The 22,768-nt window shown below is 29.8% G+C and overlaps 2 protein-coding genes across 2 annotated transcripts in view; one reads left to right on the top strand and one right to left on the bottom strand.

Annotated features, from left to right (window-relative positions):
• Window positions 1–490: 490 nt before the first annotated feature.
• On the top strand, window positions 491–22,155 carry LOC111628038 (AP-5 complex subunit zeta-1-like). The gene is made up of 18 exons (XM_023371764.1): window positions 491–626; window positions 703–892; window positions 3,367–3,413; window positions 9,011–9,102; window positions 10,830–10,988; window positions 11,218–11,406; window positions 11,496–11,533; window positions 13,076–13,256; window positions 13,333–13,511; window positions 15,561–15,644; window positions 15,721–15,926; window positions 15,997–16,083; window positions 16,154–16,276; window positions 16,345–16,477; window positions 17,239–17,412; window positions 17,477–17,622; window positions 18,467–18,514; window positions 22,019–22,155. Exons 1-18 carry the CDS (start codon window positions 517–519, stop codon window positions 22,086–22,088), a joined length of 2,256 nt encoding a protein of 751 aa, XP_023227532.1. The 5' UTR covers window positions 491–516; the 3' UTR covers window positions 22,089–22,155.
• The window catches only part of LOC111628039 (ADP-ribosylation factor-binding protein GGA1-like), a 29,357-nt gene continuing 28,703 nt past the window's right edge, over window positions 22,115–22,768 (bottom strand). The window contains exon 16 of the mRNA XM_023371765.1: window positions 22,115–22,716. Within this exon, the coding sequence (XP_023227533.1) occupies window positions 22,621–22,716 (96 nt within the window). The 3' untranslated portion in view covers window positions 22,115–22,620. The remainder of the gene's footprint in view (window positions 22,717–22,768) is intronic.

Below are 22,768 nucleotides of genomic sequence, written 5' to 3'. Positions count from 1 at the left end.
GTAATGATTTCTCGTATAATAAGTTTAACTTTACTCAGAAATATTGTTTCTAAATCATCATCATTTCTAGATTATTTCTAGCATCTGTTTGATTATAAATTATTGTAGGTAAAAACTGATTTATTAAGATTTAAGTCTTTCAAGCAAGCTATCAGTTGTTTGCTTGAAAGACTGAATGAATGCTGCTTTCAAGTTGCTGTTATTTGCGCAGACGATCTCAATACACTGCAGATTTTGCTTCTCCCCATAGATAGAAGTCTGGTGGATTTAGATCTAATGACTGTGGTGCTACACGTTTTTTGAAACAATGCAAAAATATTATTAGAAATATGCATAGTATATGTTTTTTTTTTTTTTTTTAAACTATCGTATTTTAATATTACAGCATTTAAATATTATGTCAAAATACTTTATTATATATTAAAAATTAAAATACGGCTAAATTTTTATCTGGCAACGTTGAAAAAAATCATATGATTTTTGTCAAAGATGGCGGCCATCAGTAGATCTTTCACGATGGAAGAATCGAAAACGTTTAGAGATGTTTTAGATAATGCTCCTAAAGAATTAAATAGAGATTATCTTAAACGAATATACTTGGCTTTGCGCACTTCTAAACACGAAGAGTAAGTTTTGGCTGATAAAAAAAAATATATATATATATTAAAAATTTAAAATGAAATTAATTTAATATATTTTCAGGATTGTAGATAACGAAGCAATTGTCAGTTCACTTATAATTATGATACTCAACGATTCTACCAATTATCTCGATCGATATTTAGCTATATCTATTCTACAAATTCTGTCTCCTCAACCGGATTTTTTGCAAATTATGCAGACTGGTAAATTATCTCAGTTATTGCACTGCTTACCATTAATGATGGTTCAGGTAAGAATAACGAATATTCTATATTATGATTTTTGGTAGAAGTGCATCTAGGTAGCCCCAGTGGTGGTACTTCTAAGACTGTGGTGTTTAATTATTTAGCCCACGTGACTATGTCGGCTTTGAGTAAGCCCACTTGATTGTTCCTGGAGTACTTGATGTTATATAGTTTTAGGGGTGTGTGGGAGCTCACCCCCAGTCGGGTGCTGAGATGCGAGTGATAGCCAGCACCGAGGCACACGTCTGCATGCAAAGCATGTAAAATAGGCGGTAGACTGATACGAAATAAAGATTTTTTTTTAAAACTTCGTTATCTTTGTGAATCAAACAAATATATATTAACAATTTCTACTGTAAATTGAATTATTAATCACCCTGTAAAGTTTTATCTACCACTTTTGAATCACGCTCTGTACAGGGGTGATGGAAAAAATTAAATTAAAAATTACATTTACATTAATAGATTTTCTTGTAACAAATGTAAACAAATCTTTGGCTTTTGAATCAATATCTTTGGTGTAAGCTTGAAACTGTCCCTTCAATGATGCTGAAAACATTTGCATTTCAAAAGTTTTACTGCTGAAAAAGTATGGAAGCTTGGCATTAATTCACATAATTGAAGTAATATTTCCAGCTTTTGTGATAATTTAATTTGAGTAACAAATACAGGGTGGGAAAGAAAGTCACTTTAACACCCCTGTTATTGAATATATTAATAGAATGTACCCAAATTTAATTCACTCATGTCAGGAATACATTAGACTAAGGAAGAAACTGGTGTGTGTTACATGCATGGCTGCCATCTTGAATGCAACTTTGAAACTGTAAATGGGAAGAGTATCAAACATCACATCATTTAGGCTCAGAATTTCACAAGGAATTGATTGCTGGAAGATTTTATTGAACTACCTTGGATGGTTATGGAGTTATGCACATGATGTGCTCATACATTCTATATTCTGTAGCAGAGGTGTTAAGTAACTTTCTTTCCTACCCTGTATAATTACAATATTCTAATTTTAATTCTCAATAATGTATATGCTACTGTGAATGACTGATATCTGGCGAATGTCAACATTCTCCGGTGAATGTCAGCATTCACACAGTCGTTTTGTGTATGTACGAAATATTTGCTAAATATCATCATTTCTCACTTACATCAGCAAATGTCGACATTCAACATGCACTGATGGTGAATGTTGAATAAAAATATTTTTATTACGTTAAGACAAAAATGCAACTTTTTAATATGTCAGAATAGGAGAAAGCTTAAGTAACAGCACATGTAAATAAACTGTTGAACCTAAAACGAACAGTACATTCTAAATCATTAAAGAAAATAATACAATAATAAACTTACACATAAATTATGTGATTAACATTATACAATCTTATTTATTGCAACAACTTAAACTGTTATGGCACTTTGAGTTGCACAAGAGTCCCTTGCTTTTACAACTGCATTTATTCGTGGAACACTTCTCTTTGCAATGGTTAAAAGCAAGGGACTCTTGTCCCTTGCTTTTACAACTGCATTTATTCGTGGAACACTTCTCTTTGCAATGACAATGTGTATAGCCTTGCCCTCCACTTTTCGAATTAGCTGCAGCTGCTTCTCTCAGCGATATTTCTTGAGAAGAAATCTCATCTATGGAAAGTAACTTTTCTTTACAAATTATGAAGTGATTACGGGTATAAAGCTGCTTGAGGGTACTATTTTTGTTTGCTAATTTATGAAAGTCTGAGTCTTCTATTCCAACAACAACCGCCAACACATTTCGGGTATCTGTATGGCCACGATTGACATCAGGAACTTGTATTCATACGGTATCACTAATTTGAGCAGAAGAAAATGGCGAAGAATTTTGCAACAGACTGTCACCTCTCTGTCAACAACAGCTTCCCGGGTGTTGTTTCAACCCCCACCAAAGCTTATCTGTGATTGTCGACATACACCGGCGATTGTTCGAATGTGTAATAATATAACCAAATATTCGGTCTTTCACCGACATATTTTGTATGTGTCGACATTCATTGGAGAATATTGACATTCTCTAATTTCAGTCTTTCACAGTAACATATATTTTTTTATTCATGAAAGATGATAAAACAAGTTCTTGATGTAAATATGGAATGGATTTTAATTAGTAGATTCTTTTCTTTTAAACTAATCCTAAAATATAATATTTGATTATCTACATAATATATTCCAATTAATGTTTTCCTTCATTTACTCTATATTTTTAATTTTTTATGAATTTTTTCATGAAAATGTATTCATAAATTTTACTGTAATATTTTATAAGTTTATTAAAAAATTTACCTTAATACAAAATGAATACTGATGCTCATTACAGTAATTAATGTCATAAATTTAAAGATGACTTTTAAAAAATTAATATTTAATGTATCATTTTTATTACAAATTTAAATACCTTATGTATCTAATTTGTTATAATATGAAACTATATTTTCAGACCAACAATGACCCTATAGTAAAAGAAATTTTGAAAAAATTGATAAAGTAAGTGATGTATTTTTGATAGAAACTGGAAAAATATTATGTAATTTACAATATGTAATTTTTTAAATATATTTAATGAATAATGTATTTATTTAAATATTTAATTATAATTAAAATGGGAGTTTTTATGTACTTTTCAAATGTATATTGTTGGTGTTAATTTACTATGTGAGAAATACTGTATTAGTATTATATACATAGCATTCCGAGACAAAACATTAGGTATTTCAATAGATGTACCATCATAGAAAAATAATGCTAAGGAAAATAGCAATTAACAGATTATCTAAAATCATAAAGGATGAATACATTACAAGAAAAATAAAATTACCAGTAGTATACGCAGTAGTTTTTTCTGTGATATATGGCTGTGAACATGTACTCTAAGAAAGAATGAAAGGAAAAAGATTGATTCCTTTGAACTATGGTGTTGGAGAGGATTATTGAGACTTGGACAAAACACCAATCATTCAGTAGTTGAAAAATTAAGTCAGAACTTTCTCTACAAGCCAAAATAATAAAACAAAAACTTTTTTACTTTGAACATATTTTGCAGGTGAATGACTCAATGAAAAAGATGATAATGCTTGGCAAGTTATGAGGTGGAAGAAGGGATAGATTTTACACAATATGGATTGAGGCATGTATGAATCTATATCAAAAATCTTCAAGATTTTAGAAGGTAACTGTAGATAAGCCTTTTCGGAGAATGTTCATCCAAAGAGTCATCAGGATTGTGTGTGATTTGATGGGTACTTAACAACAACAACCATATGCAGTGTTGTAGCTGGACAGGTTCAATGGGGGCACAGGCACAGGACCCAAGACAATAGGGGACCCGGAAATGGGATATCAAAAAATGATCAGTATTATATTTTTATTTTCAAGTTTTAAATTTTGTTGTCATGGAGACCAATTCCATAATGCTTTTGGTTAAATTTCTGCCATATTTCATTTTTACTTTTGTGATAATAGGTGCGAATTGAGATACCAGATATGATTTTAAATAATAAATATCTTTATTTCGTCTGAAGTAGATAGGTTTTCTTTAGTATGCCAGCTCTCTGTCCCAGTACAAACATATAATACGAGCCGTACTACAATTTTTATCAGTTCTACACTCGTGACACAATTGGCAAGTGCCAAATCCAACAGAAGGTGCTGTTTTTGAGCCAAGATGGCTGCCGAAACAAGTAAGGAACCAATCGTGTTTGTTCAGTGCCTGAGCCGATTCAGTTTCTGTCGGTGATGACTACTGCGAGGACCAAATGGAGAACAAATCATTGAATTTATGTCAAATTCTAGACTATATCGGCAACAGGAAATGTTGTCTTTTAGAAGGTGAAGCTGTTTTGGATGCTGGACACATCGTGAACTTCACTGTTGTTGTTAGAGTTTAATCCACAAAATACGATGTGTCAGATTTGGTGCTCACCAATTAATTTTCATTTGCAATATATTTGCAGCACATCTAATATAAACTATAACTATGCACTTACAACTAACTATGACTAATTATAACTAACTGAGGAAGAATTTAAGAATCAGAAACCAATGATAGAATAGGGATAGAGGAAAGTGGGTACCCAAATACTGGTGATGATCTTGGGTGGTGGATTTCCAGAATGCATCATCATTCAGCTCCAATCTCTCACTTATTGTTCACTCACTGATGTTACAACAACAGTGTTGTTGTAACATCCTTTGTATAAGAACTATCAAATAACTCTCTTGGAGTTATTTGATAGTTCTTATACAAGTGACTAGAGCCTGAGATCCTGTCGCGCTCCTATTGGTCACATTTATTATGCAGACACGCATGTGTTTAATAGTAGTTTCATACTGTATTTATAAGTTTCACATTCATATTTATTTTTTCATGTTTTAAAAATTATAAAATTAATATTTATAAATATGAAAATGAAAAAAATTATATAAATAAAAAAGTGATGTTATAAAAAATTATTATAAAAAAATCATGATTTTATATTTTTAAGAAAGTTTCTAATGTGCTTAATGTGAATTTAATAGGAAAAATAATGATTTTTGATGATTTCATGAATTTGAAAGGTTTTAATGTGTGTTACAATCCTTACAAACATAGCTTACATATAAAATTTGTAGTATCAATTGTTACTGAGACACAAAACATATGATGCCAAGAATCACACTGCACGCATTGTATCCACGAGACTGCGTCTGTTTCTTGTTGGTCATCAGATTTGTTACACGTACTACAGTGTTGTTGTAACATCCTTTGTCAATGAAAATGAATGTTGGAAGTTTACTAAAAAGAATTACGTAATTGTTAGAAAGACCTGTCCAAGATTAGACTGTCAACTAAGATGTGGTTTATGTAAAATTTGTATATATGATTTTAGCTGGTCTTGTAGTGATTCGTTGTATGTAAAAACAATTTGTAAATATATACATTACTTGAAAATTGAATACAATGGAAATAAGTACTGGAGAAAATAGTGGTGACTATAACTTGGAAGGCAGTAATGACAAAGTAATAGTATCACTTGAATGCGGACAGTCAACAACTGAAATTGGAAGTGAGAGATTGGAGCTGAATGATGATGCAATGCAAACTTCATGTACTGAAACAGAAATGCAAAAAGAAATTTTCAAACAAGTTCTGGAAGCCAAATCAGTTCATGAAACAGACATTAAATGAAAGGTTTTTGCTACAACACAAAATTTACTTAAAGAAATTCAAAACTGCAATGAGAGCATAATTTTGGAATAAGTTAACAGACAAATTATCTCAGATTCTGCCAGTGTTTCAAGAAGCCCAATTAGAAAAAAATGACGGAAATACATTAAAAATAAGAAAAGTAACCTCTAATGAAAAATTTCAGCATCAAATACGATTGGACCGTAAAACCAGGCAAAAACAAAGACGTTTACACATTTCTCCCAACTGAAATAAAAAGAATTCGAAGGTAACTAAGAGAATTACAACAACACTGTAGTACATGTAACAAATCTGATGACCAACAAGAAACAGACATAGTCTCGTGGATACAATGCGTGCAGTGTGTTTCTTGGCATCATATGTTTTGTGTCTCAGTAACAATTGATACTACAAATTTTACATGTAAGCTATGTTTGTAAGGATTGTAACACACATTAAAACCTTTCAAATTCATGAAATCATCAAAAATCATTATTTTTCCTATTAAATTCACATTAAGCACATTAGAAACTTTCTTAAAAATATAAAATCATGATTTTTTNTAGGAGTTTGTGGATTTTCTACACAACAAATATTCTAAAAGGACTTATTTTGAGGGATCGATAGATTTTTTTTTCGACCCGAGGACGGATAAAAATGACCGGCCGGCTTATGGATTCCAAAGAGAAACGGCGGAGATCGGTATATATTAATTTTATAATTTTTAAAACATGAAAAAATAAATATGAATGTGAAACTTATAAATACAGTATGAAACTACTATTAAACACATGCGTGTCTGCATAATGAATGTGACCAATAGGAGTGCGACAGGATCTCAGGCTCTAGTCGCTTGTGTTCTTATTCCTTCTCGGTTCACTTTGATTGAAATCTTGGGAGATCAATAATCTTTCTTGATAATCTTTCTTTGACTTCTTTTTCTCTATTCGCTGCTGAAACGCACTAGAGAATCCAATCTTTCCAACCTACCTCGTCAGAGTTCCAGCCAAGAATGACCATCGTTCATACACATTGCCCTCAGGGCCACATTCCTCTCTTTTGTTCCAAGGGATTAGTCACCACCACCCAAGAAAAAAAAAGGTTGAGAAGAAAATTTCTAGAAGGCGCAAACAATAGACAAAGGAAAGAAAGGAAAGTATATAGAAATTAAAATAAAATATTTATTTACTATGACGTACAGCCACACTTTTATATGACAAGCTTATTATGGCACTGACCATATACATCATTAATTTTTTTAAACTCAATTACATATTATAGTTAATTTTTAATAGTGCAAACATCTTAAACTTTTTAGTTATATATTAAAGCCAAATGCTTGCTGGATTATGTTAGTCTATATTACTACTACTAACTTATTATTAAATGCTAAATAATTTGGCAGATGTTAGATGCCATCTCTTGCTAAACTATAATGACTATAATTAAATTAATATTTTAATAATTAATTTAGAAGGTTTTGAAAGAAAAGAATTGGCTCAAAGTGAGACTTGAACTTGCAACTTCTGCTTACCGTATGGTCGCGTTGTCGGTTATGCTTCCCAGACCTTCGTCCTATCCTCACTTCCAGAACTTATTAATTCAATAGGTGCTGTAAGCAACTGAGTATGGTTATATCCAAATTTAGTTGACTCATTCCTAACTTATGCATAAATCTTCCAAGTCTTTTCCATTTCCAACATTAATAAAATAATATTTAAAGGATTAGAAACATTAATTAATTATTATATTCATTTCTTCAAAGAATACATACATATCTTGGCTTAATATATAATACATAATGTTCAATATAGTAAATTATATATTACAGAATTATTTCAAACAAATTAAGGCATCTTTGATTAAAAAGAATTTTTAACAAAAAGTTACAGAAAATATTAAAATTGTAATATTTTGATTGTAAAATAAAATTGTAATGATTTCTCGTATAATAAGTTTAACTTTACTCAGAAATATTGTTTCTAAATCATCATCATTTCTAGATTATTTCTAGCATCTGTTTGATTATAAATTATTGTAGGTAAAAACTGATTTATTAAGATTTAAGTCTTTCAAGCAAGCTATCAGTTGTTTGCTTGAAAGACTGAATGAATGCTGCTTTCAAGTTGCTGTTATTTGCGCAGACGATCTCAATACACTGCAGATTTTGCTTCTCCCCATAGATAGAAGTCTGGTGGATTTAGATCTAATGACTGTGGTGCTACACGTTTTTTGAAACAATGCAAAAATATTATTAGAAATATGCATAGTGACTCTTCGTACACCCTGTATTTCATTATGAAATCTCTTTCTTTTTAACTATCTTTTAATATTAATAGGATTTATTAAATTCTATTAATATTAAGAATTTATTTATTACTTGTTTACCCACCAGTGGCTTTGTGGATAAAACCATTGAACACTAATACAGTAGAGCATCGATTATCCAAAGCAGTTCGGTACTAGGGTTGTTCAGATAACTGATCATTTACGAAAAAAACATATTAAACACAAAACGTACTGTATACATTTTGAATCACATGTTTTATAAATTCATATCTAATATAAAATAGAACATTAAAGTAGGCCTACAGTTTAGATTGTCAGGGAGTGAGAGTGCGCTACAACGCCACAGCACTAGCAGAAATTTGAATTTGCCGATTGGAACGCTTTCGGTTAACCGATGTTTCTGTTGAACGGTATTCAGATAATCAATGCTCTACTGTAGTTGGTTGTGGGTTTGCACCTGACCAAAGAGCTGGCCATGTGCAGTTTCCAGGTTTTTTTCATGTTTGTAATACCTAAGGAGGAGCCAGTTTTCCACAGAAAATATTACTGTATCGTAAATAGTTATTTTATAATATGACTAACATGAAATAGAAATACTGATTATAAAATATTTACATTTTGTTTTTAGGGGAATTGAAGATAATAAAATTAGCAAGCAGAATCACTGGTGCATTCTAACAGTACTTTCACAATTGCTTAATTCTGAAAACATGACATCAGGTATATTTAGCAGCTATAATTTTCAGTAAAGATAGAATTAAAATAATGAATTAAAAAATTAATTTATTAAATATAGAAACAAAATATTATTTAAAGGATTATGGTACAATATACAGGGTGCTCTTAATTAAAGTATAAGTGTTCAGTATCTTCTGTAGAAAGAATTATAGACAAATCTTGACTAAATTTGGTATACATACTGTCTTGATTATACCATTTCAGTTTTACAGGAAAAATTTTACTTTAAAATTCAGCTGTTATGGCAAAATTTGGCACTGTTATCTCTTTAATATACATAAGTATGGCTATGGCAAATTTCGTAAAGCAATGTGGTTCATTTTCGTTTTCGTGGTGATGTGAACACTCAGAAATGCTGTATTTGGTCTGATAAAAATCTACATGTTCTCCAAGAAATTCCATTACACTCAAATCATTGGTTCAAATTATCAATCATTTATCATTGCTTCATAGTTTTTTTTTTTTTTTTTTTGAAGAAAACTGCAGCTGGACATGTTCTGTTAATGCTGTAAGATACAGTGATATGATCCAAAACTTTATAAAAATATTTCACAGTATTTCTTAACTTCCAAAATTTGTTAGAAAATGTGCATAATATGAACATTAAGGGTCAGCAGAACCAAATTTTGCTCTAGTGGTTGAATTTTAAAGTAAAATTTTTTTACAAAATTCAAACCTCATACTTGGGACAGTATGTGTATCAAATTTGGTTGAGATTTGTCCCATAGATTTTTTCTACAGAGACATTTAAACATCTACTTTTTAACTATTACCTTATACTTATCAAGATATCTATTAAACCTTATAATAAAGTAATATTGTTTGAATCAAATAAATCAAAAATGGTTCCTGTTTCAGATAATAAAACAAAATAAAAACTGTTTTAATGGAGTACAGCTGAGGATTGAAATTTTAGCTGTACTCCAATAAAAAAAATCATTAGAATTTCCCAAATACTAAATATTATAATAAAAATAGGTTAGTATATATAAAATTTATATTCGTTTTAAATGTTGCATATATAATATTTAACACTCAATTCAAAGTATTGCACTTTATAGTCACGTATTTTCTTGGTTTATATCTTGTTTAACTCTATGAAAAAGAAAGTTCACTACTTGTTAAACAATATTAAACCATTGCTTATTTAAGAATATACTTTGTTTATTCGATAACTAAACATTATAATTTTTTATCAAAAGTTTGGTAACATCCGTGCTATATAAAACCATGTCTAATTCTTTGACTTCAACCTAAATAAATATGAAATAAACTTTTGTATTAAAAGATTTCTGTTTCAGATTTGTACAAATAAGAATTACATAATTATCGATAATAATCTCATATATAATCTCGAGAGGGGTCGGATTTAACGAATATTTTACTTGTTATTAACATTTACATTTTTCTTTATTTATAAAACTCATCTCTGTTCTTAAAATTAAAGCCTTTTGCCATTTTATAATGTAAGATTTTTTTATAATAAAATCTCATAACAGATGGTGGAAAATGCAATTTTAGTTTTTAATAATATGGTAAATAATAATTTATTTTTAAAATGAAATCATAACAATTGGAAACACACTGGATTTTTTTGGTGTTTCAGTGTTATTTTCAGAAAAATTGTTGGTTGTTTACTTTTTATTTAAATGTCGAAATATTCATCCTAAATACTAAAAATACTAATTTTTCAATTGTTTTGAATGTAGATGATATTAAATCATTAACAGCTAATCTTCCAAAATGGTTACACGAAAGCTTTTCTTATGGAAGTTCAAAGTTTAGTTCACATTCTAAAAAGTCTGATATAATAATAACAGAGTTGGATGGTTCTCATTGTCAAGAATTCTTTACAGTTTTAAACTGTGGTAAGTATTTCATTAATGAATTTTTGTATAATTTTAGAAAATTCTTTGATATTTTCAATGTAATTTATAAAATTATGACAATTTAACTTTTACTGAATAATAATCTTATTATATGGAACAGAAATGGAATTAAAATTTATTTTGTAGACTTTATGAAAAGATTATTTATTTATTTATTTATTATTATTTTTCTCTAAGATGTTTCAATTTCTATTGATTTTTATTGTAGCGCAACATTATATGCCCGAACATTTTCTTAATATTCAAGTATTTTCTATGCTACAACATTGGTTATTAGCAATTTGTGATGGTACTTCTGAAAATAAATATATAGCATCATCTCTTAGTAATTTTTCTACAGAAATCACAGCATGTGTAAGAGAATATTGTTTGAGGATTGTAGAACAATGGCAACAAAGTGAGTAAAATGTCAATGCTTTTTATCAATCTGTGAACATATTTCTTTATAATATAACATACCTAATTGACAATTATTTTTCATTTTAGAACATACAAATTCTGATATTATGAGCTTTCAGGCAGCAGTAAGTTATAGATTTATTAATTATACTATTGCTTTATTATTTTACTAATTTTTAACCTATATAGTATTTATGCAGATTTTTATTACATTTACAAACTTATCCAAGAGCTTTACATAAATATTATTTTAATTTTTAAATGCTTGATTTTAAGTATTAAAAATAATAACAATATATAAATGGATTCTTTAGGTAGGTTTAGTCAAATAATAACACAGCTAATGATAAATAAAATAAGACATGATACTATTTCTATTATTAATAAATATATTTCTCATATTGCGTTAAAATTACAAATCAGTTTAAATTGCACATTTAAGAAATTATAACTATGTTAATTTAAAACAATATATTAAAAATTTATAAAGCTAATACTGCATTAGATTAATGTGTTCTTAAATCTGTCTGAGTTTTGAGGCATTAAAGATACTCTTATTTAATTGCTATGATCCCATTTCATAAGTTATGCAAGAATACAGTAGCATAGAAGGAGACCTAAATTAGAATGTGCAAACTAACTTTCACCCCTGTATTGCTATGAATATAGCCATCTAGCACTGTGGATAAAGAGTAAAATTTTTAGATATTGTATATATATGTGTGTGTATTAGTGCATTTGTCACATTTAAATCATTCTCCTGTACTTAATTGATTTTTTTCCATTTATTTTTGAGGTATTTATGAAAGTAGGGTGCCTAGGCCTCTTCCTGGTTATGCTATGGCAGAAGTATACACTCATAAATAAAAATCAACACCTTTTAACTCCAATAATAAGTTTAATATTGCAAAAATGCTTTTGACCAATTAATAGATCTTCGGTTACTGAAATATTGAATACAAAGTTTGAACGAAAACAATACAAGATAAAAAATTTAAACTTAATGGCAGATGATACAAAATTTGTGCATTGTATACACTGTAATTTGCACAAGATCTAAATAAATGTGTTTTCTTTATGAGTTCAGAATCTTTTGTATATATATTCTGGCAGTGAATCATTTCTCTCAGTACAATGGCATTTGCTACACTGATAAAGTTTGTTTTAGATCATAGCAACTAAGTGCATAAATTATTCGTGACTATCAAGATTACAAATAATTTTTATAAACAGTGATAAGAAAGTTTGTATGTATTTTTTAATGAAAAATTTTAAATAATTGTTAAAATTAAATTAATTTTCATATAAATATAATACAAATCATATAAGTATAGATAAGCCCAAATACCAGATTAATTAGCCAAAAATAACCTGATGATTATTGAAATTGATCTTTCTTATTCTTAATGCTAAACAGAGCAATTAAAACCTTTTCTGTTGAAATAACAAATAAAAATTTAGAAGCTTTATTAAATTTTAATAATTTTATTTAGTCAAATGTATTACTATGGTTATATTTTTCTTATTTATTTAAAATAATGTTGCGAATAATTTAAATTTTTTGGAAGAATGAAAAATAAAAAGCTTTTCAGATGTTTATTTATTAACAATTCCGTTTTAAAGTTATATAAATTTCCTAATTGTGAATACTTTTTTCTTTATTGCAGTGTTTAACTGAAGCAATCAATATATTAGATATTCTATGTTTTATTAATCCAGATCTTGTGCATTTGGTGTTGCCTACATTTAGACAGTCTTACAATCGACTCTGTGGACAGATTGTTAGTAAAGCCCATTCTCACGATATAGCTGCAATCACTGCAGCAGTGCAATTTTTCATTAATCATAGTATGTTAAGCACATAAATTAACCTTATGCAAAAATTATATAACACAACTTTTATTTAAGTTTTTATGTTTTTAAGGTTCAGCAGTGATGCAGAAACCAGATGATATTTATCCTTTTCTATTTTGTGAAATATTGGGAAAATGTTATCAAGATAATTTGTCTGCTTTTGAAATCGTTAATCTAATAAAAAGGAATCTACCACATCTCTGCTATCGTACTAGTGTTTTGGAGAAATATTTTCCAACCATATTTAAAGTAAGTACTAGATTTTATAATTTTAGACTATGCAGTTAGTAATTAGAAAGACTTTTTTTGTTTGAATTTTACATTTCATATTAATTTCATTACATTAATTCATCATAATTGGAAAAGTTACTTTCTGGTTATATGTAATACAGTTCATTTATAGACAGCTCTTTAATAATTAAGCAGATTTCTAACTGAATAATGAAGCTATACATTTCTGCCAGCATTCATACATTTGTCAAAGGAGTACTGAAAGTAATGTTTTTTTCTATGACATTAAAAAAGCTTTTTTATTGTAGCGTACACCTCTGCCGCTTTTTAAAGAATAGATAAAATATCTGTGGGTGCAAGATCAATGGAATAAGAAAAGTGGGAAGCACTATTTATGTCAATTTTAGTCATATATTAATATTTATAGAAATGATCGATGCACAAAGGTAATTTTGTGGTAAAAGACTTAGTTCTGTTACTGATATTCTTATTCTGTGAAAGAAACTGTTTAGAAAAATGTTCATTGCAAATAAATCTTCAGGCTCCTAGAGATGTTAGTGTTTAGTTGGAATTATTAAGATTTTTTATGATTAATTACATATAGACTTCTATCTTATTTCAGTTAACATTTGTTAAGATTACTATACAATGGAATTTTGTGATTGTTTTGTATTTTACACCTCTATGTTCATGTCTTCCTAGCTTTATAATTAGTTAATAAATGTAATAAAAAGTAATTCTATTTTAATTTTTTTGTTTATTCTCAATTACAGGGATGTAAGTTAATGGGTTATGGTTATTTTAGATCATCTATAATGCATTACAATTGTACTAAAATCATACATAATATTTTGTGGATAATAAAAAGGAACCATAAAGTAAAGATGTAGTATTTCAATGTTTGTTAAATTTTCATATACAGAATATGAAACTTCTTAAAGCTATCAAAGAATTCATTTTATGTATGAAAAGGTTTTACAATAAATGAACAAACTGAAGTATTAAAAATAATCATTTTCTCTGAGAGCAATAAAATTATTACCAGGAATGATCTTGTCCAATAACTGTATTATCTAATCAATTTAAATGTATAACTTCTAGTATATTCATTTATATGTAATTTGTTTATAGATTTTCCTTTAAGCAAATTATTTCTTATTTAATTCAAGTTTATTACCATTTAGAGAAGATACAACAAAAATTATTTTAAAGGAGACAATGTAATAATAATGAGTATTACAGTATAGTCTGCACTATAATAAATAAATTATTTATTATTTATCTAATAGAAAAAGATAATAACTTTCTGTAATTTATTACTGTATTCATTCTATATTAATTTATATATTTATTAATATTAATATTTTATTGATTAGCTGTCACATATGTTTATTATGATTTCATATAACTTAGATATTAATGATTATAAATTCATTGTACTGTAATAATCAGCATATCAAATTCTTCTTCATTTGAATAACTCATTTTCATGGAAATAGAGGAAACAAGTAAATGCACAAAATTGAAAAAGATAACTCCAAAAATAGCACTCCTTTATGCCTTTGAAAAAGTAACAATTCAGTTTATTCAAAGGCTTCTTGTTCAACTGTTGATATGATAAGATAGAGAATGAAAACTTACTTCCCGGCATAGAAACTTTCAGAAAAAAGAGAATCAGATTTATAGCAGAAACTGGCCAATATCTTTTAAACCATTAGGTTTAAGAAAGTGCCACCTATTACAATAGGTATTTATTTTGTCATATACAATCCATATAATGTCTCAAAGGCATCCCTTGTAATTTAAAAAAAAAAAAAAACCTTACTTTGTTGTGTTTATCTATCTCAAAAACTGCTGATATTCAAGATCATCTAAGGTCACTAAAATCACCATCAGCTCTATAAACTTGGTAATTAATCCCATCTTATATCCAATGGTTTTCAAGAGTTACTAATGAATTGTCATTGTCAAGATTCAGTAAACAGGCAATTGGGCTTTTATTATGTAAGATGTTAAAATAATTTTTGAATATAATTCTATATATTAGTTTATTGTACATTGTTTTAGGTGCTGGCTTGGAGTCCACGTACCTTTTTAGAAGACTTTGAAGTTTTATTGCCAGCTTTTATGTCTCCTCAAACATCAATAGAGGTAATATTTTAAAAATTGAATATAACAGAAATGTATATCATGATGTCTTATAATAATATTTTATGTTCATATGCAGATATTTCATACATTGCTAGATTTGCCTTGTTTGACAGCATCACTTCTGATAAACCAGAGAGCTTCAATTTCTCAAGAATTAAACCGTCCAAGAAAAATACTTGCCATTGATCCAGCTGTTATCGAACAATTTTCTAATCCATCTCTTCAGCCAATGTTTCATTTTATTCTTAGACCCTGCAGCGGTGTTGGCGATACTTTTGAAAGGTATTAAAATTTCATAAATTAGAAGAAAGAAACTTCAAAAGTCTCTTATCTATTTATTTTTATTAACTAGAATTCATATATTTCATCAAACTATTGTATCATTGACTAAGCATCCGCAAGTGATTCAATGTGCACAATCATCAATTAGTTTACTTCAGTAAGTTTGTTTTTATTTTAATTATTTTTCATTATAGTAAGTTTCTTGATGAAATTATTGATAATTCTAGGGAATACTTTTCTATCTTTTTCCAATCTGCTGATTCTTATTTGGTTATCACACTATTTTGTGCAATCATTGAAAGAATACCTGTTATCTATCCCGTACATGATTATCCAGAACGTATTTATGAGTGAGTTTATTTCAAGTATATTAAATACAACGTTAGAACTTCTATATATTTTTAACTGCATCTTTCAGAATCATTGCCAAAACAGTTTTGCAGATGTTCTCTCATTATCCTGAAATAATAATACATGGCCAAAAAGAACTAGTGGAATTTTTAAGTCATTTGAAAAATTTCATGATTGCTCCTCAACTTTTTATGAATTTAGTAAGCCTGCTAAATTTATATTGCTTAGGCCAAGACTCCACTAGTGTAAAAACCTTCACCATAAAAACTTTTAATCACGTGACCTATTTGCATTTGTGTCTGGATTGCAGTGGAGGTCCGGCTAGCGAAGTTTTTACAGCAACGGTACTATCGAAGTTATAAAGACAATGATTATATTCCATGAGTTTTTTTCTGTACTACAATTACAAATGTAGTAAAATTAATATCTTTACTTTCATATATTAAGTTTTATTATCGTATTATTAATTAAGATAATATACAGCACTTATTAAGCTTAGCTTTTTTCATTATATACTCCTCTAAATTGAAGGATTTTCCTTTGGCCGTCCATATCGCGTGTTTTAGGCATCCATTATTATAATCGGGATACTTCTTGTCGTAGATACACAAATACTTTCGGATGTTTTCGATAAATCTTTCCAGATCTATTCTAGAGTAGCCACGAGGGAATGTACACAAAAGCTCATTTTCCTCCATTTTCGCACCATGACACAATGACCTAGATTTCACTGACTTCTGATTGGTGGATGGTACCATTTTACGGCTGTATTTGCGTTGAAAGTTGAACACTGCTCAACTCGCTTTTACACTGGTTTTACGACCTGCTCAAGCGTAAAATGTCAGGGTCACATGATTAAAACCTTTTACGGCGAGGGGTTTTTTTACGCCATTTTTACGATAGTGGAGTCTCAGCCTTAATATCTAAAAATATATTTAACAAGTTGATTCTCTTTCTTTAGGTCTGGATCGTTGGTGAATACACGTCACTCGCCTACAGCGAACTGTGCCGACCAGAAATTGTCACATTTTATTACGAAAATTTAGAATCTACCGTGTACGAAATGATAAGCAGCATTCAAACAAATTTAACTTTCATGAAACTCATCAATATTTCTGTGGCAACTTTAGCCAAAGTATGATCAACTAATTATATTAATTAGTTATATTATCCGAATTAATTATTAATATCCAATACAGTTAGCATCAAGATGTCAAGATTTAGTGCCAAGAGCTATATTATGTCTAAGTAAGGCTTCACAGGTGGTTCATAACAAAAATGACAGAGCACAAAACATTGTTTCTAAAAGAATAAATGAACTACTAGCTATTTTAAAGACACCAAAGTAAGTGGTTTTATATTAAATTATGATAACCTAACCAGTTTTTTAAATTTGAGGGCTTATTACAGAATATAAATATGTAAATTAATGTACAGTACAGTGATGGTTATTGCCGCAGCTAATGATTAAGTAGTAAAGGTCAATCCATTGACCTTCCATTGGTGTTTAATAAAAATAATATAAAAGAGAGAGTCCAAAATGCATTTTGGGTGTATTAGTATGTGTTATTTAAAATTACATCATTGTAAGTTTTTATTCTATACTAATTATAAAATTTAGATATAAACAAAAGTAGTCTTGTGTAAAGGTTACTCGTTACCAAGTACTGGTCCAATATATATAATAGACTCACAAAAACCTTTAAGTGACCAGTAAAATATTTAATTGAAAAAACAACAAACGTTTTCGACCGTATTTTTCGGCCTTCTTTGGGTTAAAAGTTCCGAGATTCGAAAAGCTGTTGTGCTTAAAGATTTAAAAGGTTTAAAATGCTAAAAGATTTAAATACGATTAAATAAGAAAAAACATTCTAAAACTTTTAAATCTTTAAGCACAACGGCTTTTCGAATCTCGGAACTTTTAACACGAAGAAGGCCGAAAAATACGGTCGAAAACGTTTGTTGTTTTTTCAATTAAATATTTTACTGGTCACTTAAAGGTTTTTGCGAGTCTATTATAAACAAAAGTAGTTTTTTAATATATTCACTGGTGTGATAAGCCCTAAACTTTAAACAACTGGTTAGGTTATCACAATTAAATGTAGTGACTAAGGGCTAAAAGCAATGATGATAATATATGAAATTATTTTTTATAAAACCACTTATTACTTTTATATTTTTCTTTCTAGTGTTGCATCTATCATTTTAAGTCCATCGAAGGATATTTATAGCAGGAGGTATGAGTGAATATTAATATAAATCTAAGTATATTTGAAGTTTACTATTAGTTAAGAATCAAACAAGATATTTGTGGAAATATGCAAATATATATGACCGAAAAATTTAACTATACAATTTTATTTAAATATTTCTAATTATAAGTACTGTAACTCCTTAATCTCTAATTTGGTTAAGAAATACAGTAGAATTTGGGTTATGACAAGTACTATCAATACAAATCAAGGATGATACAGTTGTTTTCAGCAAGTTTTAGTATCAGATCATTGCATAAATAATGTTTTTTGAGTGCCCATGTAATCAATGCCGTTTGATGGGCAAATATGAACTATATCAAGGTTATGGTACTAGCATTTGATAGGACAATTCTGTGTACATGTGCACAGAATGTGATCACCATGAACTGTCCACAGCAATTTGTTTGTCAGTGAAATGTGTTTAAACGTGGCAATGCCTAAACAACACATATCGCATGTTATGCTTTATGAGTTCCATCACAGATGTTCAGCAACCTCGGCATAAAACATTAATGCTGTATATAGGCACGGACCCTTATGTTCACAAATGTCAAAGATGGTTTAAAAGATTTTGGGTGGGAAACACTAGCCTCACTGATATGTCACAAGAAGGAAGACCTGTTGAGCTGGACAATGACCTTCTGCAAGTAGCTGTCAAGGAGAACTCATTGCAAATGGTTGAAGAATTAGCCACAGCATTCGACCCCTTCAATCATTCATTGGAATTTGCAGGACCTTGGTTGTGTGTTCGAACTGGGAAAATGGATACTCTGCAAGTTAATACCCAAGCAGAAATAGCAGCGTGTGAATGTTTGCAGTTCTGTTTTGACCCGTCACAGAAGAGAGCCATTTTAAGACAGAAAGGCAACAGTAGACGGAAAAAAAATGATCTTATATCACAACTAGAAATTCTTCCGTCAAGCATGACGGAATATTTTTTATGAGAAAGTAGAGATGGAAGAATCAAGAAGAGCTTCAAGTTGTGCTTGATGATGATATGCTGTTTCTGCAGTCCTTGACAAAGCCATTCTTACTTGATGTTGCTCAAATTGGAACTTCATGGCCTTCAGAGGTCCCAATTTCACAATTACCCTTTCCCCTAGGCATTTTTTTTTTTCCTGACAAAATAGCAAGTCTTTTTAATTCCATGTTGATAAAACAAAGATGAATTGTACGTATGTAAATTAGATGAGCGATAGTGCTTTGAAAATAATGGGCTCATTAGATCATTACATGGTCACTATGGAAATATATATATTTTTTAATTTGTTATAGAAGTGACGCAATGCAGCTATCATTTTTATGATTAAATTTAATGAAGCAAGTTTAAAATACACCATTTTCCAAAATGTTTAAAAATGCAAGTTAAGGAAAATTTCCTCATCAAGCATGATTGTCACATGGTCACTGATGTGACTGCAACAATAGTGCAATCACCGATCTGAAATCAATAAAACATTTATTCTATAACTAATATTTCTACAAAATAAGTAGCCTATGCTTTCTATCAGAACATAAAATGAATTTAAACAAATTTCATCTGGATTGGACAAAAATTGCAGGAATGTGTTGTGTGTGTGAATAATTCCTTATATATTAGTAATGTTAAATACAAAACACCTTGTGTGCCTAAAGGTGGTGAGGTGAATCACAAAACAAGAACTCCACCCACAGAAAGTGGTATTGTGTGTTTGGTGGGGTATGCATGGTATCATTCCTTTTGAATTGTTGCCACCAAACCAGACAATCATGACGGATATGTACTATCTGCAATTGGAACCAGTCAATCGTAAAGGCATAATGATATATAGAGAATGACTACTCGTACACACCAAGGATGACCTACATAAAATACCCATCCTCTTTATTTGCCAGACCTTTCACCAACAGATTTCTATCTGTTTTGCAGTCTCCAGAGCCATCTTTGGGAAAACGCTGCAAAATGTGTAAAGTACTAAGTTATTTTTACATTTTTTACAACAATTATCGACACGACTGTGTGCCGGAAATAGCCATTACCTAACGTGGTACTTTACGCGGATTTGCGTTAATATGCCAGGCTGGACTTTAAGCATGCACCGAAAGAAATAATGACAAAGTTAGTCAAAACCAATCCACTATTTAATAATTCTACTAATGACTATGTACAAAAAAATTAGTAATAATCAAACAACAAATTTATTCAAAAAAAATCAATAAGAATCAACCCAACAAAACTCAAATCAATCTATTTGCTAACTTAAAATCTATTCCCCTTTAGAATTCGACAAAAAAATTCAAAGACTTAACTTATGTACAACAATTCTTATGAACTAAGGTCCTAATCGTCACCTCAATATACTAGGAACCTTTTTCCTCAACTCTCAAGACTTTCTAATCTTCGATCCACAAATCAAATAACTTCAAATCACCTTGGAACCACTTTATCGCTATATCGGATATCTCTTGTCGTTTGCTGCTATGTAGCTCACCACGCTCGTTGCTAACAGAAGCTCTCACCTCTGTCATCTTCACTTGAGGTTCGGACTTTATACTATGAGGTGACGTCACAATTCTGATTGAGATCACTCCCCTCATTTACATACTTATTGCTAAAAGTAAACTTTTCCTTTCTGCATGGCAGCCTATTACCCGACAATACTCGCTAACCTTTTACGTTATTCTTTTTGACAATTTTTCGGGATGTTTTTTTTTCTTTAAGGTTTAGCAAGTTCCTAAGTTGTGCTTGTGGGATCTCCCCCCCTCTTTCTCGGTGCGGACTTACTTTTTTCCGTTCGCAAGTGTGCGTGAGTTTTTTTCTACAGTGAGTTGGTTCTTTTCTTCTATTTTTAAGTTTTTTCTACGGTAAGTGGTGAGGAAACTTTTGTCCTAACAAAACATAAGCCCCCAAAATAAAAAATAACTAAAAATAATGCTCGGACTTGGTTCCTTACAAATGTGGAAGATGTGTGGTGAATGATGTTTGAGTTTTTTACAGCAATGTTCAGATTTCTTTCAGAGGGATTCAAAAACTGGTTAACAGATGAGGATTGTGTTCCATCCAGATATGTTTGCATTCTTTCTTTCAGTGACGATATAGCATTGTATGCTTCAAGTAATGTTTTAACATTGTAAATGCCATTTTTTTCTAATTGCATTTAGAATTCAATTCTTCAATAAAACGTAATGTTGTGGTGATATTGGCAGTTTAAGTGGCTGTATTTTGAAGATTAATTTATGTGAAAATATAATGTTCAGAGTGCAAGACACGCGAAACGTTGCGGCTTATATCATTTTGATATTCCAGAGAATCTGTAACCCACTGAGTTTTTTTTACCATTTTATTGTAAAATTGAAATGAAGTCATTCATTAGAAAAAATATTTTTTTGGCATTTACAGTATTTGTAATCTGTGGTTTGTTTGTGGGAATCATAACCAAGTTCTACTGTATATACAGAAAATATTCAAATTATATATATAATCCATAAAACATGTATTGTTTTCAGGTGGCACAGTGATCCAACAAGTCTACCTTTCATGCTAAGAACAATAACAAATATGTTAAGCGAAGATTAAATATATTTAATCAAATCCCAAGATACGTGTTTTAACATTTTTATTACAACTACTACATACAAGAAATGTGAAGAAAAATCAAATATGTAAAAAATAACACAAATTTAATATATTTTTTGATCAATGCATCTCGTGAGGCTTAAAGAATTTTATACATCCATATGAGAAAGTAGCCGAAGTCGGTCGAGATATTTACATGATAACATCATAACTAAGGAAACAACAATTAATCGAGAGGAGGAATGCTTCTTTGTCAAACAATGGCTTATTTTGATTTATATAAATTATATCACAGTTTCAACAAAAATTATGGGGAGGTGTGGGAATTCTCTCGTCTCCGAAAATTGCATTCTAGTGCATCGGTGCCTCTTAAAATATAAATTTAATCACTACATTCTTTGCCGGTATAAGATATTAACTATACCGAGCCGACGTGGCGTCGAGGATTTTAGCGGCTATAGTGTGACCCAAATACAAAGATTGAAGTGATGACCTCGGCGGCCGGACGAAAGGAGTTCCGGACTCGAACCGGTCACCTCGATCCAAACAGGTTGTCGACTTCATTTATATCCAAGAAAGTTTCTTCGTTAATCGTATACATAATTTTGTACTTCAGACGAACTTTTTCCTGTAAAAAATGATGTTTAAAAATAGAATTTTTATCACAAATACATAATCAG

The sequence above is a fragment of the Centruroides sculpturatus genome, unplaced genomic scaffold (assembly GCF_000671375.1).
Source record: "Centruroides sculpturatus isolate CEXI.00-Female unplaced genomic scaffold, Cexi_2.0 scaffold565, whole genome shotgun sequence".
NCBI lineage: Eukaryota > Metazoa > Arthropoda > Arachnida > Scorpiones > Buthidae > Centruroides > Centruroides sculpturatus.
This window is presented reverse-complemented; position numbering and strand designations above follow the sequence as displayed.